The sequence below is a fragment of the Anabrus simplex genome, chromosome 1 (genome assembly GCF_040414725.1).
Source record: "Anabrus simplex isolate iqAnaSimp1 chromosome 1, ASM4041472v1, whole genome shotgun sequence".
Lineage (NCBI taxonomy): Eukaryota > Metazoa > Arthropoda > Insecta > Orthoptera > Tettigoniidae > Anabrus > Anabrus simplex.
In genome coordinates this window covers 887,323,896-887,336,772 of record NC_090265.1, presented here as the reverse complement: position 1 = coordinate 887,336,772, position 12,877 = coordinate 887,323,896, and the positions used below count along the sequence as shown (strand labels likewise).

Sequence of the window (12,877 nt, the reverse complement as noted above, 5' to 3'; positions counted from 1 at the left end):
AGAAGGTATGTGTGGACAGTCCAGATCCTTTGGATTAGAGAGAGGTCTCGGTAGTAGAGTTCTTTTGTATAGACCTTTACCTTGTTGACAACAGGTCCCCAGTTTTGTTGATTCGTGTCACTGGTCGTTCGGGCGTAATATATTCCAAGTATCTTGCTTGTTTCTACGGTTTGTGGTGGGAGTTGAGGTAATGATGCCCAGTCTCCTAAGGCAATCACTTTGGATTTACGATAGTTGATAGGCAACCCAGATATTGCACTGAACTGCGCGAGAGCATTTCGTGTGTTTAATATATCGTTATCCGATATTAATATTACACTGACGTCATCCGCGTAAGCAGCTACCGCGAGCTTTGCACTTCCTTGTGTTATTCCTCCTGTTTCCTTTGCAGCTTACAAATGGGAGGATTTATGGCCAAGGTAAACAGCACCATCGAAGCCGGACATCCTTGTTTTACTGACCTCTTAATGGGAATGGTTTCAGTGTGAAAGCCGTTAATTTGCAAATCGCAGATACGTGTGTGTATAGACACTGAATGTAAGAGATAAATGTGACTAAGATCATGCCATTTTAAACATTTTAGCAGATACTGATGATTCACACTGTCAAATGCACGATGATAGTCTAAGCACACTAGTAAGCTCTGTGAATGAGTGCGTTCGGTTGACGCCACGTAATCACGCAGCGATCAGGTAATATCAAAATTGTTCGTCCAGGCACTCCGCAGTGCTGTGCATGATGCATGATGGAGGATAATAATGGTCGTAATCTGTTGACGAGAATTCTGGCTAATATTTTGTAGTCGTAAGTTAAGAGCGTGACTGGGTGATAGTCATTGACAGTGGTAGCTGTAGAGAACTTCTTTATCAGAGTAACAATTCCTCAATGATGTGATTCACAAAGTTGTTTCCTCTGTAAAACAGTGTTCAGGACGCAGGTGAGGTCTTCTCCGATTATCGACCAGCAGGTAGAGTAAAATTCCCGAGGTATTCCATCAATCCCAGGTGTTTTTAAGTTCTTCCCTCGACGTATCGCTTTCAAAACCTCTTCTTTGGTTATGGGTCCTGCAAAGCTTGAGTTATCCTCTTCTTTGAGCGGTGGAGGCTTACAGTCAGCAAAAAAAAAAAAAAAAAAAAAAAAAAAATCATTTTCGTGGGTTGGCTCAGCATCAAACAGCTGTCGATAAAAGGAGTAGATAGCCTTACTTATAGTCTGTTGTGTTGTGTATTCTTGTCCTTCTGGGTCTTGAACTTCCATTATGAGAGATGAAGTCCTTCATTAAATGATAAAGATGGATCCCTTCATTTTCGATGAGAGACGAAGTCCTTCATTAAATGATAAAGATGGATCCGTTCATTTTCGACTAGTTCATTGACCAGACTGCGTATTTTGAGTCCCTACAGTCGTTGATGATATATAGCAAGTATTTTTGCTTTATAGCAGCTGATTTTACTTCTTCTCTCTGGTGATGGCTGGTAGTTTTCTTGTAAGTCATAAATACACCTAAAATAAAGGTTTTTAGACGTTCTTCGTCTTGATAAAGTTCGTAAGATTTTCGCTTAAAGAAATATTTAATTTGCGGCTTTACTTACCGATCCGCCTCCGTGGCTCAGGCGGCAGAGTACCGGCCTCTCACCACTGGGTTCCGTGGTTTAAATCCCGGTCACTTCATGTGAGATTTGTGCTGTATAAAGCGGAGGCAGGACAGGTTTTTATCCGGGTACTCTGGTTTTCCCTGTCATAATTCATTCCAGCAACACTCTCCAATATAATTTCATTTCATCTGTCATTCATTAATCATTGCCCCAGAAGAGTGCGACAGGCTTCGGCAGCCGGCACAATTCCTATACTCGCCGCTAGATGGGGGCTTCATTCATTCCATTCCTGACCCGGTCGAATGACTGGAAACAGGCTGTGGCTTTTCATTTTCACATACCTATCCCACCAATCAGCACAATCTTAACATCCAATCTTTCTTTTACTCCGTTCTGACCAAAGCAATTTCAGCTCTTCAAGGATACTGGTATTTTGAAGACAGGTTACATTCATCTTCCAGTAAGAGCGTCCTCTAGGTATAAAATTTATACTTAATCTTATACGTAGGATGACAGCTGCATGACCAGAAAATGGGACTGGTACTACTTCTACACGACTTATTGCATTAGCTAAATTTTGAGGAACATAAAATCGATCCAGTCTTGCTGCTGAATTTGAAGAAAAGGAAGTAAATCCTGGGGTATTATATTTTAGCACCCAAGCATCACACATTTGGAGGTTTGTAACTAAAGTCTGTAAGTTCCTGCTCGGCTTACAGGGACCTGTGCAGTCTACTGCACGCAGTACACATTTAAAATCACCCTACTTCACTGGGCATGATTGTAACTGTCACTGAATCACCAGTCATTAATGTAAGAGAAGTTGTACCTCTTAAGGAATGTGAGTACTTCTGGTAGCTTCTGTCATTATTAAATTTGAGGTAGGCGGTATTCTGTTTTCCAACTAGTTGAATTGTTTGCAGTTCATCATCACATACTTTTAGAACGTCTTCTGTCCACTGGTGAATTTCGTGGGCTGTTGGTCTCTGTTGCTCCTTGCCGAATACAACTTTCAGTGTGTTTTGCCGTGTAATTTGGGATGCCATTTTGCCTAACTGTACTCGTTCAATAATTTCGACTTCGTGTAAACAAACTCTCACACTACCGTCCTCGTCAAGTTAGCAGCAGACCGGCCAGACAACCTGCTTGGCCGGCTGTATAAGCAATACTGATGTTTTAGGGTACGGTACTTCAGCCCTCCGCGATCTTGTAAACGTATGAGGCTGAGGACCGGATTTTCACTCGCAGGAAGAGAAATAGGTTGTAAACAACCTTTAGAACTAGTATTTTCCAGCAAAAGAAAAAAATTGGCTTTATTGTTGGGTTTCATTTTGACGTACGGACGGCTGCTTGTTCATGCCAGAGTTGTCAGTTTTGTATTTCTACAATTCATTCTGAAGATTACGAAGTTTTCTTCGCAACTTATGAATAATGGCGTCTCGCTTAGCAGTCTCTTTCGAAGAGACTTCCTAACTACTGGCCTTAAAATAGGTGAATATCGTGTTCTTATTGTGTACTTTTACAATATGCCTTGACTTCATAGATAGGAGAAAAGATTGCAGTTTTCCGAGACAGATTTTCTTTTGGACAAAACAAGTACCGATATCAGGTTGTCGTCGTTTCGAAGTTTCCTAACTTTTAGTTGTTTTTGCTATGTGATTTAGGCAGAAGAAACCTTCTAATTGTGCTTACACTGTAATTTTGTTCTGTAAAATGCCTACTACTTTAATATTCATAATCAGTGAAATTGAATTATGGTTCCCTTCGGTAACTTACATTGCAATTTAATAGCTGTTTCGTCACTCCAAACAGACTTAGAAAAATGAGGAACTTCCTCATTAACTTCACAAAACAGTATTCAGCGAACAAGAGATATGTTGTCATACCTTTTGCAAGGTTCTCTGAATCGATGTACTTCAATAAAGCACCCCACTCCTCGCTTAACGCATTGCTGCAGGTCAGGTAGACAGCCCGCTACAAGACTGTTGTGACTGAAATGGGCACACTGCCTTGAGTACTATTCTTTTTTGCTACTTGTTTTGCGTAACATCGACATGAACAGGTCTTACGGCGCGTGAGGCAGCAGGGAAGGAAGCGACCGTGCTCGTTGCATTCACTGCGTAACTTTAGCCTGTCAATACAAATCCGTGTTCTTAGGGTACGTGTATCGCTGCAGCTTCGCTGCTGGCACATCGCGAAGCCTGGCTGCTCAAGGTTAGGCGATGATGAAACAAACCAATGGAAATCAATTGGTGCTTTTACCCTGGAGGTTAGCCTGTCAATACAAATCCGTGTTCTTAGGGTACGTGTATCGCTGCAGCTTCGCTGCTGGCACATTGCGAAGCCTGGCTGCTCGATGTTAGGCGATGATGAAACAAACCAATGGAAATCAATTGGTGCGTTTACCCTGGAGGTCGGCTTGTAGCTGCGCTGCTGGCTGCTATCCTCGCCACATCCATGGTCTCATACACATTTGATTTCCGAGCCTAGTAGTATATCGCCGGCTATCCTGTAACTTGGGTTGTGATTGGTTCTTTCAAGGTCACCCGCTCTCCCACTCTTCCTCTCTTCGCACTCTGTACACATGTTCAGTGATTACTTGCTCACTTGCTATCTGAACTTGTCTTCGAACGCAATGAAATTTGGAACCAGCGGCATGCGGATCATCATAAGAGGTTCATATGGAATAAAAGGAGTGACGAGATGACGAGCGGCTAGTAGACCTCGTTCTCCGTTTTATGAGGGAGAGTGGCTTGTTTTATCGTGTTTAAAATTGAAGTTTCTATTTGTTTTTCTTTTTTTATTTACTGTTAACAACTATTTTATACTATTGACTATATGTTTATCTATCTTTGTGCATTTTTAATTTGAATTAAATATAGTACCACTTCTATGTCAGTGCCTTATGTTTTATTACATTTTACTCTCTTTTTAATTTAAGAGCAAAATAAGGTATTGCAAACTATTAGATCCAATGATTATTTTAAATTCATAATAATTTTCCTTATCATTATCATTTTTCTAATCCTAGTCAGTGGGTTAATTATCTTTTTAATCCATTTTTTCCGTTAGGCCACACGGTCGCGTCTCATCTCGTACCATCAGGGGCCGATGACCTAGATGTTAGCCCGCTTTAAACAACAAGCATCATCATCATCATAATCACGAAACTACGGAATGAAGTGACAAAAGAATGCGGAACGATTATATCAACTTTGTTCTTTTACCTTCTTGCTATTTAGGGGACCTCTATCGTTACAAGCAGGTGATTTATATGAAGTACCTTGTCTTTCATGGAAAGTTCGACAGTTATTTTTTCAAACTGTAAATACGTTTTGTTTAGGAGACCTAACTAAAGTCAAAATGAGATACTCCATAACCCCTTTTACAGTATTCAAAAGTACACTATTAAATTACGAAATGAAGCATTTGTAACTTCATTCTTCAATCAACTCTCGCAGTAGAAATGCACTGAAAAATCCAGGCGAGGCATTTTACACTTTTTATTACACATTCAGTACACCAAATTATTGTAAGATACACTCGTCAACAGAACTGCGACTCACTTGTTAAAAAAATATCTGAATTCATTCCGCACTTCAAAAGCTTCAGGTGGAGCGGTATTGTTTCTCCTCGACGGGGTAGCTCTGGGAAGTACGTCTTCGTAGTCGAAGTGCTCAGCCCCTCTATATCTATAATCAAAATACAAACAGCCTTAACTATCAGTTCCGCTGTTTTGAATTTTCGACTACACCTGAGAGCTGCCAGCAGCGTGCGCGCGGGACTGCTGCAGGGTAGAAGCTCCATGGCGAGCAGCCTGGCTATAGCCAGCAGCGAGGGGCTAGGGCGAGCATCCATGTGCCACCAGCGAAGCTGCAGCATAAACGTACCCTTAGAAACGCTGCTGAAGATCGTAGATTAATTTACTTATTGGCGAAGAATTAAAATAATTTTGTCTAATCACTGTTTCATTACGAAGTATTTTTTCCCGTAAGTAAAAACCGTTAAATAAAACAGCTGTTCACACAGGATACCAGACACACTGACTATGATCAGCTGCTGACATCAAACCGAAATCTCGAGTTGACGCCGTATAGGCGACCTGCATGTCTTTGAGGATGGGGGCCTTACCTATGATGAATTATAATGTTTGAATAAGACATACACACCTAGCTCCTGAACCATTGAAATTAAGCAACGAACTAATCCCCGACCAGGCCAGTAATCGATCCTGGGACCCTCTGGACCAAAGGCCAGAACGCTAACCATTTAGCCATGGAGCCGTACGTTCCTGCAATTAAAAACTACTCATGGCACCTGGTAATGACTGGTAATGACTGCGCCATTCATAGTCATCATCAATTTCCCTTTTCCTGCTCCAGCTGGGTTCGGCCACTGTAAATATAGGCCTATGTAACATTATAAAGATCTTGGTGTTTCTGACACACGTGCAACAACGTTATAAGTTACGAGATCTTGTTTGATATAATTTGTTGATTTGTGACCAAGTCACTTCATGTGTTATTCAGCTAGTGGACCATATTGAGTAGAAATATTTGTGCAGATGTTCTCCACCTTGTCTAGAACAGCTGTTCAGTGTGATTATCGACAACAAATGGACACTAAACGGAATATATATATATATATATATATATTTAAAACGAAAGCATTGTTGAGTCAGCAAATGACACTATGTACAGTACTTCCTAGTCGCAAATTTCACCTGTTCTAAACAAATATCTACCTGCTACTCTGGATATTTCTTATATTCAGTTAGCGGGCCTTGTTGCAGTCCAGATGATCGATTTTCAACTGAATGGTGATCTGGTAATAAATACAACTGTCTGGCTTTAGTCTATATTTCATTTGCAAGAAAAATGAATTTTGAAAAGAAATTAGTGACAATTAAGCATAAATCCCTGCATTGTGACAATTAATAGTGAGATATTCCGATATGTAATATATAAGTACTGTATGTTGCTCTGCTAGTGGCCCGGCACATCGGCTATAGTGACGGGCTGGGGGCGCCTCTCCGAGCAGGGAGCACTGCCGCACGAACTGCAGAGTGCCATTCTACCTTTGATGGACAACACTCGATGTCAACAGCTATACACGCAGGCTGGTTACCAGCGATACCTCAGTAGCTGCCAGTTGTGTGCGGGATGGCCTCAGGGTGGAGCAGATTCATGTCAGGTGAGTGAGTATGACCTGTATCTTGGAATATAAGTGGGAGTGAGGTAGATTCATGTCAGGTGTGTGAGTATAACCTGTATCTTGGAATATGAGTGGGAGTGAGGTAGATTCATGTCAGGTGAGTATGGCCTGTATCTTGGAATATGAGTGGGAGTGAGGTAGATTCATATCAGGTGTGTATAACCTGTATCTTGGAATATGAGTGGGAGTGAGGTAGATTCATGTCAGGTGGGTATGGCCTGTATCTTGGAATATGAGTGGGAGTGAGGTAGATTCATGTCAGGTGAGTATGGCCTGTATCTTGGAATATGAGTGGGAGTGAGGTAGATTCATGTCAGGTGAGTGAGTATGACCTGTATCTTGGAATATGAGTGGGAGTGAGGTAGATTCATGTCAGGTGTGTGAGTATAACCTGTATCTTGGAATATGAGTGGGAGTGAGGTAGATTCATGTCAGGTGAGTGAGTATGACCTGTATCTTGGAATATGAGTGGGAGTGAGGTAGATTCATGTCAGGTGAGTGAGTATGACCTGTATCTTGGAATATGAGTGGGAGTGAGGTAGATTCATGTCAGGTGAGTGAGTATGACCTGTATCTTGGAATATGAGTGGGAGTGAGGTAGATTCATGTCAGGTGAGTGAGTATGACCTGTATCTTGGAATATGAGTGGGAGTGAGGTAGATTCATGTCAGGTGAGTGAGTATAACCTGTATCATGGAATATGAGTGGGAGTGAGGTAGATTCATGTCAAGTGAGTGAGTATAACCTGTATCTTGGAATATGAATGGGAGTGAGGTCGATTCATTTCAGGTGTGTGAGTATAACCTGTATCTTGGAATATGAGTGGGAGTGAGGTAGATTCATGTCAGGTGAGTGAGTATGACCTGTATCTTAGAATATGAGTGGGAGTGAGGTAGATTCATGTCAGGTGAGTGAGTATGACCTGTATCTTGGAATATGAGTGGGAGTGAGGTAGATTCATGTCAGGTGAGTATGGCCTGTATCTTGGAATATGAGTGGGAGTGAGGTAGATTCATGTTAGATGAGTGAGTATAACTTGTATCTTGGAATATGAATAGGAGTGAGGTAGATTCATGTCAGGTGAGTGAGTATAACCTGTATCTTGGAATATGAGTGGGAGTGAGATAGATTCATGTTAGATGAGTGAGTATGACGGTAACCCAAGATGGGGTACTGGTCATTATTTAAAATGTAATTTATATTTTCACGATATTTGATCGTGGTATATTTCTGTTGCGTTTGCATGTTCAAGAATCATACGTTATTAGGGCTATATTATTCTTCCGCGCTGTATAAAAATAGTTCCCAAAGTTTCAACTCAGGATGCTGATGGAAAAAGCGCCAAAGGCTCAACGGTTCACTAAACTGGGGATGTTTGACATACAGTTGAATGTGCTCGTCCTACTATCACCTCTCATAAACATTAAGTTTATTATCTCTTTAATTGCCTTATTGACGATAGAGGTTTAACAATGACATAGACAACTCCAGGAGAAAAAGCGGCAGCGGCAGTAACGGGGGAGGGCTGCAAATGTGGGTAACAGAAAATTACTGTATATTCAAGCTAAATACATCAACTGAGGTTTCTTACAGGGTAACGTATTATCTATCACAACCCTATGCAATTTTAATGGTCTGAATTTGAAATATAATTCAAAACGTGCCGAAGTTTTATTGAAGTGTGCAAAAAAAAAAAAAAAAAAAAAAAAACAATTATCTTAAGTAGATTGTTAACTCTGTACAACGGATTACCTGTGTTTGCTCAGTTGCTACAGGGCGTGCAAGTATCTTGTAAGACGGCAGTTAGAGTATGGCTCCAGTGTATGGGACTCTCACTAGGTGTACTCGATACGAGAACTGGAAAAAATTCAAAGAAAAGCAGCTCGATTTGTTCTGGGCAATTTCCGACAAAAGAGTAGTGTTACGAAACATGTTGCAAAACTTTGGGCTGGGAAGACTTGGGAGTAAGGAGACGAGATGCACGACTATGTGGTATGTTTCGAGCTGTCAGTAGAGAGTTGGTGTGGAATAAGTAGAAGAATACGCTTGAGTGGAGCTTTTAAAAGTAGGAAAGATCATAATATGAAGATAAAATTGGAATTCAAAAGAACATATTTGGGCAAATATTTATTTATAGGACGAGGAGTAAGTGATTGGAATCAATTATCAAGGGAAATGTTCGATAAATCTCTAAGTTGTTTGAAAATATTTTTAAAAAAGCTTAAACAACTGATAGGGAATCTGCCACCTGGGCGACAACCCTAAATACAGATGATTGATTGATTGATTGATTGATTGATTGATTGATTGATTGATTGATTGATTGATTGATTGATTGATTGATTGATTGATTGATTGATTGATTGATTGATTGATTGATTGATTGATTGATTGATTGATTGATTGATTGATTGATTGATTGATTGATTGATTGATTGATTGATTGATTGATTGATTGATTGATTGATTGACCGTTCAGAAGCTAGTCTATACTTTTGTGCGCTTCCCGCGATTAAGTTTTGAAACGACCAGCGTGCTGAGTTGCCAGTCTGGCCGACTGTAATGCAGAGAACAACCGAGCGCGACATAAGAAGAGAGCACGATTACCGATATGTTGAAGAATCCCTTCAGGGCAAAATTCCGACACCCCGGCGTCTCTAACAGCCACGGAAGTTAAAGGAATAGCATAATTAATATAATTTCAGTATAATGTAGCGTATAAAAATGACAAAACAGTATTTCAATGAACCGCAGCTATTTCAACAATACAAGGTATGAACATACGGGTCAATAAAATGTTACAAGTCTGAACGTTCCTTCTTATGCCAGTACCTTAATTCCGTCCATGTCGTCTTCTTCTGTTGAAGAGCATTTAGGCCTATGTCTGAAAATAATTAATGCTATCCGGTAATATAAAATCTTCGACAATATTATCCATTAATGCACCCGTTATCCAATAGATTCTTCCACTTCAAAGGCATGACGACACGCATTTTTCCAGTTTTCGGCAGTTACGAGGGCGGATCAAATATAAACGGGAATTATTATTTTTTAAATGTATTGCATCAACCCCAAAAATACACATATAGAGATCACTTTACAACATAGTGTCCTGCCTTCAATACATATTTTCTCCATCGGATTGGGCCGATGACCTTCGATGTTAGGCCCCTTAAAACAACAACAACAACAACAACAACAACAACAACCATTCGGATTGGTAAGTTTTTGATGCCGTTCTGATAGATAGAAGAGGGACATGTGCGGAGTCAGTTGCGCACGAACTCTTCTACGCTTACATCATCATCGAACCGCTGTCCTCCTAGGTCTTGTTGAGTGGTTCAAACGAATGGTAGTCGCAGGGCGATAAATCTGGACTTTACGGATGGTGTTACAGAGGTGTCCAGTAAATTTCCTCCAGTTTTCCCCGCGTTAAAGCGGCAGTATGCAGCATTGTATTATCATGAGGAAGAATGACGTTTCGGATCGGGTGCCGGCGTCGCTTGTTGCGATACGCAGCTTTTGCTTCATCCAAAAGGCGAGATTAATAGGCTGCATTAATTGTCCTTTTTTCGTGAAGAAAATCCACCAGCAAAACGCCCGCGGAGTCCCAGAAAACGATTGTAAGCACCTTTCCAGCAGATAGGCATGTTTTGGCCTTAACTGGACCAGCTTCATCTCTTCGCCGCCACTCCATGCTAGTTTGCTTTGATTCTGGGTGTAATGATGCACCCAAGTTTCATCACAAGTCACAATATGACGCAAGAAATCATCTCCTTCCTCTTCGTAGCAACGCAGGAGTCTCTGACAAACTTCTTGGCGTAAAGATTTTTGTTCCTGGTTGAAGAGACGAGGAACCCACCCGGCAGACAATTTTCTGAAATGGAATTCATATCGGATGATGGTTTGAACACTTCAACAACTTATTCCTACTGCTAAAATAATTTGCGAAATTTTTATTCGTCGATCTTCACCAATAATGTCACGAATGGCAACAATGTTGTCTGCAGTGATGCTTGTCTGCGGTCTTCTTTCATGAGGTTCATTTTCCACAGCTCCACTTCTTGCCACAAATTTTTTAGGCCACTCATACACTCGAGTCTGTGAAAGTGTTTCTTCCCCAAACTGTGCGCGGAGTCGTCTCAAAATTTCGGAAGGTTTGGTGCCCTCTTTTGCGAGATACTGTATTTGATAATGATGCGTTGCGCAACAGACCTCGCTCACTCACGGCGTACTGAAGCAGCCCAGCTCTCCACCATCGTTCGCGCGCGCGAACTCCTTCTCCAGACACTCCCACCAACATCCCGGCAAAGCCCCGCTTCAGAATTATTACTAACAGCAGCGGTACATTCAAATTCTTGTTTATATTTGATCCGCCTTCGTACCTTGGCTACTGCTTCACGAAACAAATTCTAATTGTTAACATCACACATTTTAAAAAGGTTGTATTTTGCTGCATGACCCTTTACTTGTGTGCACATAAGTACAGTACCGGTATCGCTGTGATACAGGGGGAGTCTTAACACTGTATGTCCCGCAATCGCTGCATTTGTACTAACACATTTTTGTTTATTTTGTTTTACTAAATCGTGAAGTTTAAGTTTGATCATGCCCTCGCCAAATGAAATACTCCGTGAGTTGCATATCACACTTCTTAGAATTAGATATCGTGGCCTTGTCAGTTTGTTTTTAATGATAAGAAGGATTGTCTAATGATAATATCAGAGTTTTCTGTAATATTCGGTAACAGCTGTTATCGAAACCACGGTTCGAACCTATGTAAATACATCTCTTCGTGATAATCTTTTGAGGATTTGGAACGGAAGACAAGCAAAGCATTCGGCACGAACCCTTCCTCGCTGCTCGCATACACTTCAGTAATTCGCTGTCCTTTTCCTAAAGGGATTTTAACTGGCGATGTTGACCCTTCACTCTCAAACGACATCTTTTTCTTTATATGGTGAGCATTAACCCACATCTCATCTAGAAAAAATAAGTTACGTCCACTTTTGCTGTACTGGCTCATTTGATACAAGAAGTCATTACGCAAACAAACAAACAAACAAACAAACAAACAAACAAACAATGACAGATTTTCCAATAAATATTTCCTTTCTCCGTCATTGTCAGAGAACTGAAAACCAATAGCTTTTATAACTACTCTAAAAGCCCACAGAGATCCCTGGAAATGTATAATGTGTTTCATAGTATCGTACGTATCTTTCATGCTTGGTATATAGCCAGCGTCAGTAGGGGCAATTGGGAAATAAAGTGTGTGTGAGTGTGGGGTACGGGTCAGAAAATGTATAGGTAACAAAAAGTACCGGGATTTTGCAGAATATATTAGGAGGGGGAGGTACTGCGGTGATAATAGTTTGAGATTTTGAGTCAATACTTTACAATAAATCTTTCACGAAAAGAACAGTTACATTACAATTAAATAGAAGTACGGCATTATTACATCATAAAAGAAGCCATTTAGTATTCGACTACACAGTAACAAAGTAATAGACACTAGACAGAACTAAATAGACACATTGACTGAATGAGACAGCCAGACTGACGAATGCGCATGACAAGCGGATGAATCATACCTCATTGTTCATGAATTTGGCAAAAATATACCCCTGTTTCCCTTCCTCACAGCATAGGCTAAACGTGCGATTACTATCTGATGGCACAAACTTGCGCGAATCCCCGAGCTTGGAGGGGAAAGTAGGGGAAGGAAAGTAATGGATGGGTAACTACTGCTGAGCTATTTGGAGCGAAATAAAGCCTTCTTGCCCTAACGTAGTCGCCAGAAGCCGATATGAAGATTTCTCCTTCCTCACTCACGCTGCAGCACATGGACTCGCAATTAAGATTTTGTGTCATTGGCTACTAATCGCGCTTCTACACGCTGCTGCGCTAGTCTCCACTACTTGCTGTGGCACTGCACGAATCGGTTAGCTGCGTCGAATGACATATTATGTGTATTTACGCTAAGTAATATTTTAAAAAATTAGAGGAAATAATTAGGTGTTAGACAACAGAGTTTGCATTTTTTTAAATAATTCCTAGTTTTAGAT

General features: G+C 40.8%; 1 protein-coding gene across 1 annotated transcript in view; it reads left to right on the top strand.

Annotated features, from left to right (window-relative positions):
• LOC136857428 (trypsin-1-like) overlaps positions 1–12,877 on the top strand; it is a 43,329-nt gene that overhangs the window by 20,006 nt on the left and 10,446 nt on the right. The window contains exon 5 of the mRNA XM_067136085.2: positions 6,585–6,788. Coding sequence (XP_066992186.2) covers positions 6,585–6,788 — 204 coding nt within the window. The remainder of the gene's footprint in view (positions 1–6,584; positions 6,789–12,877) is intronic.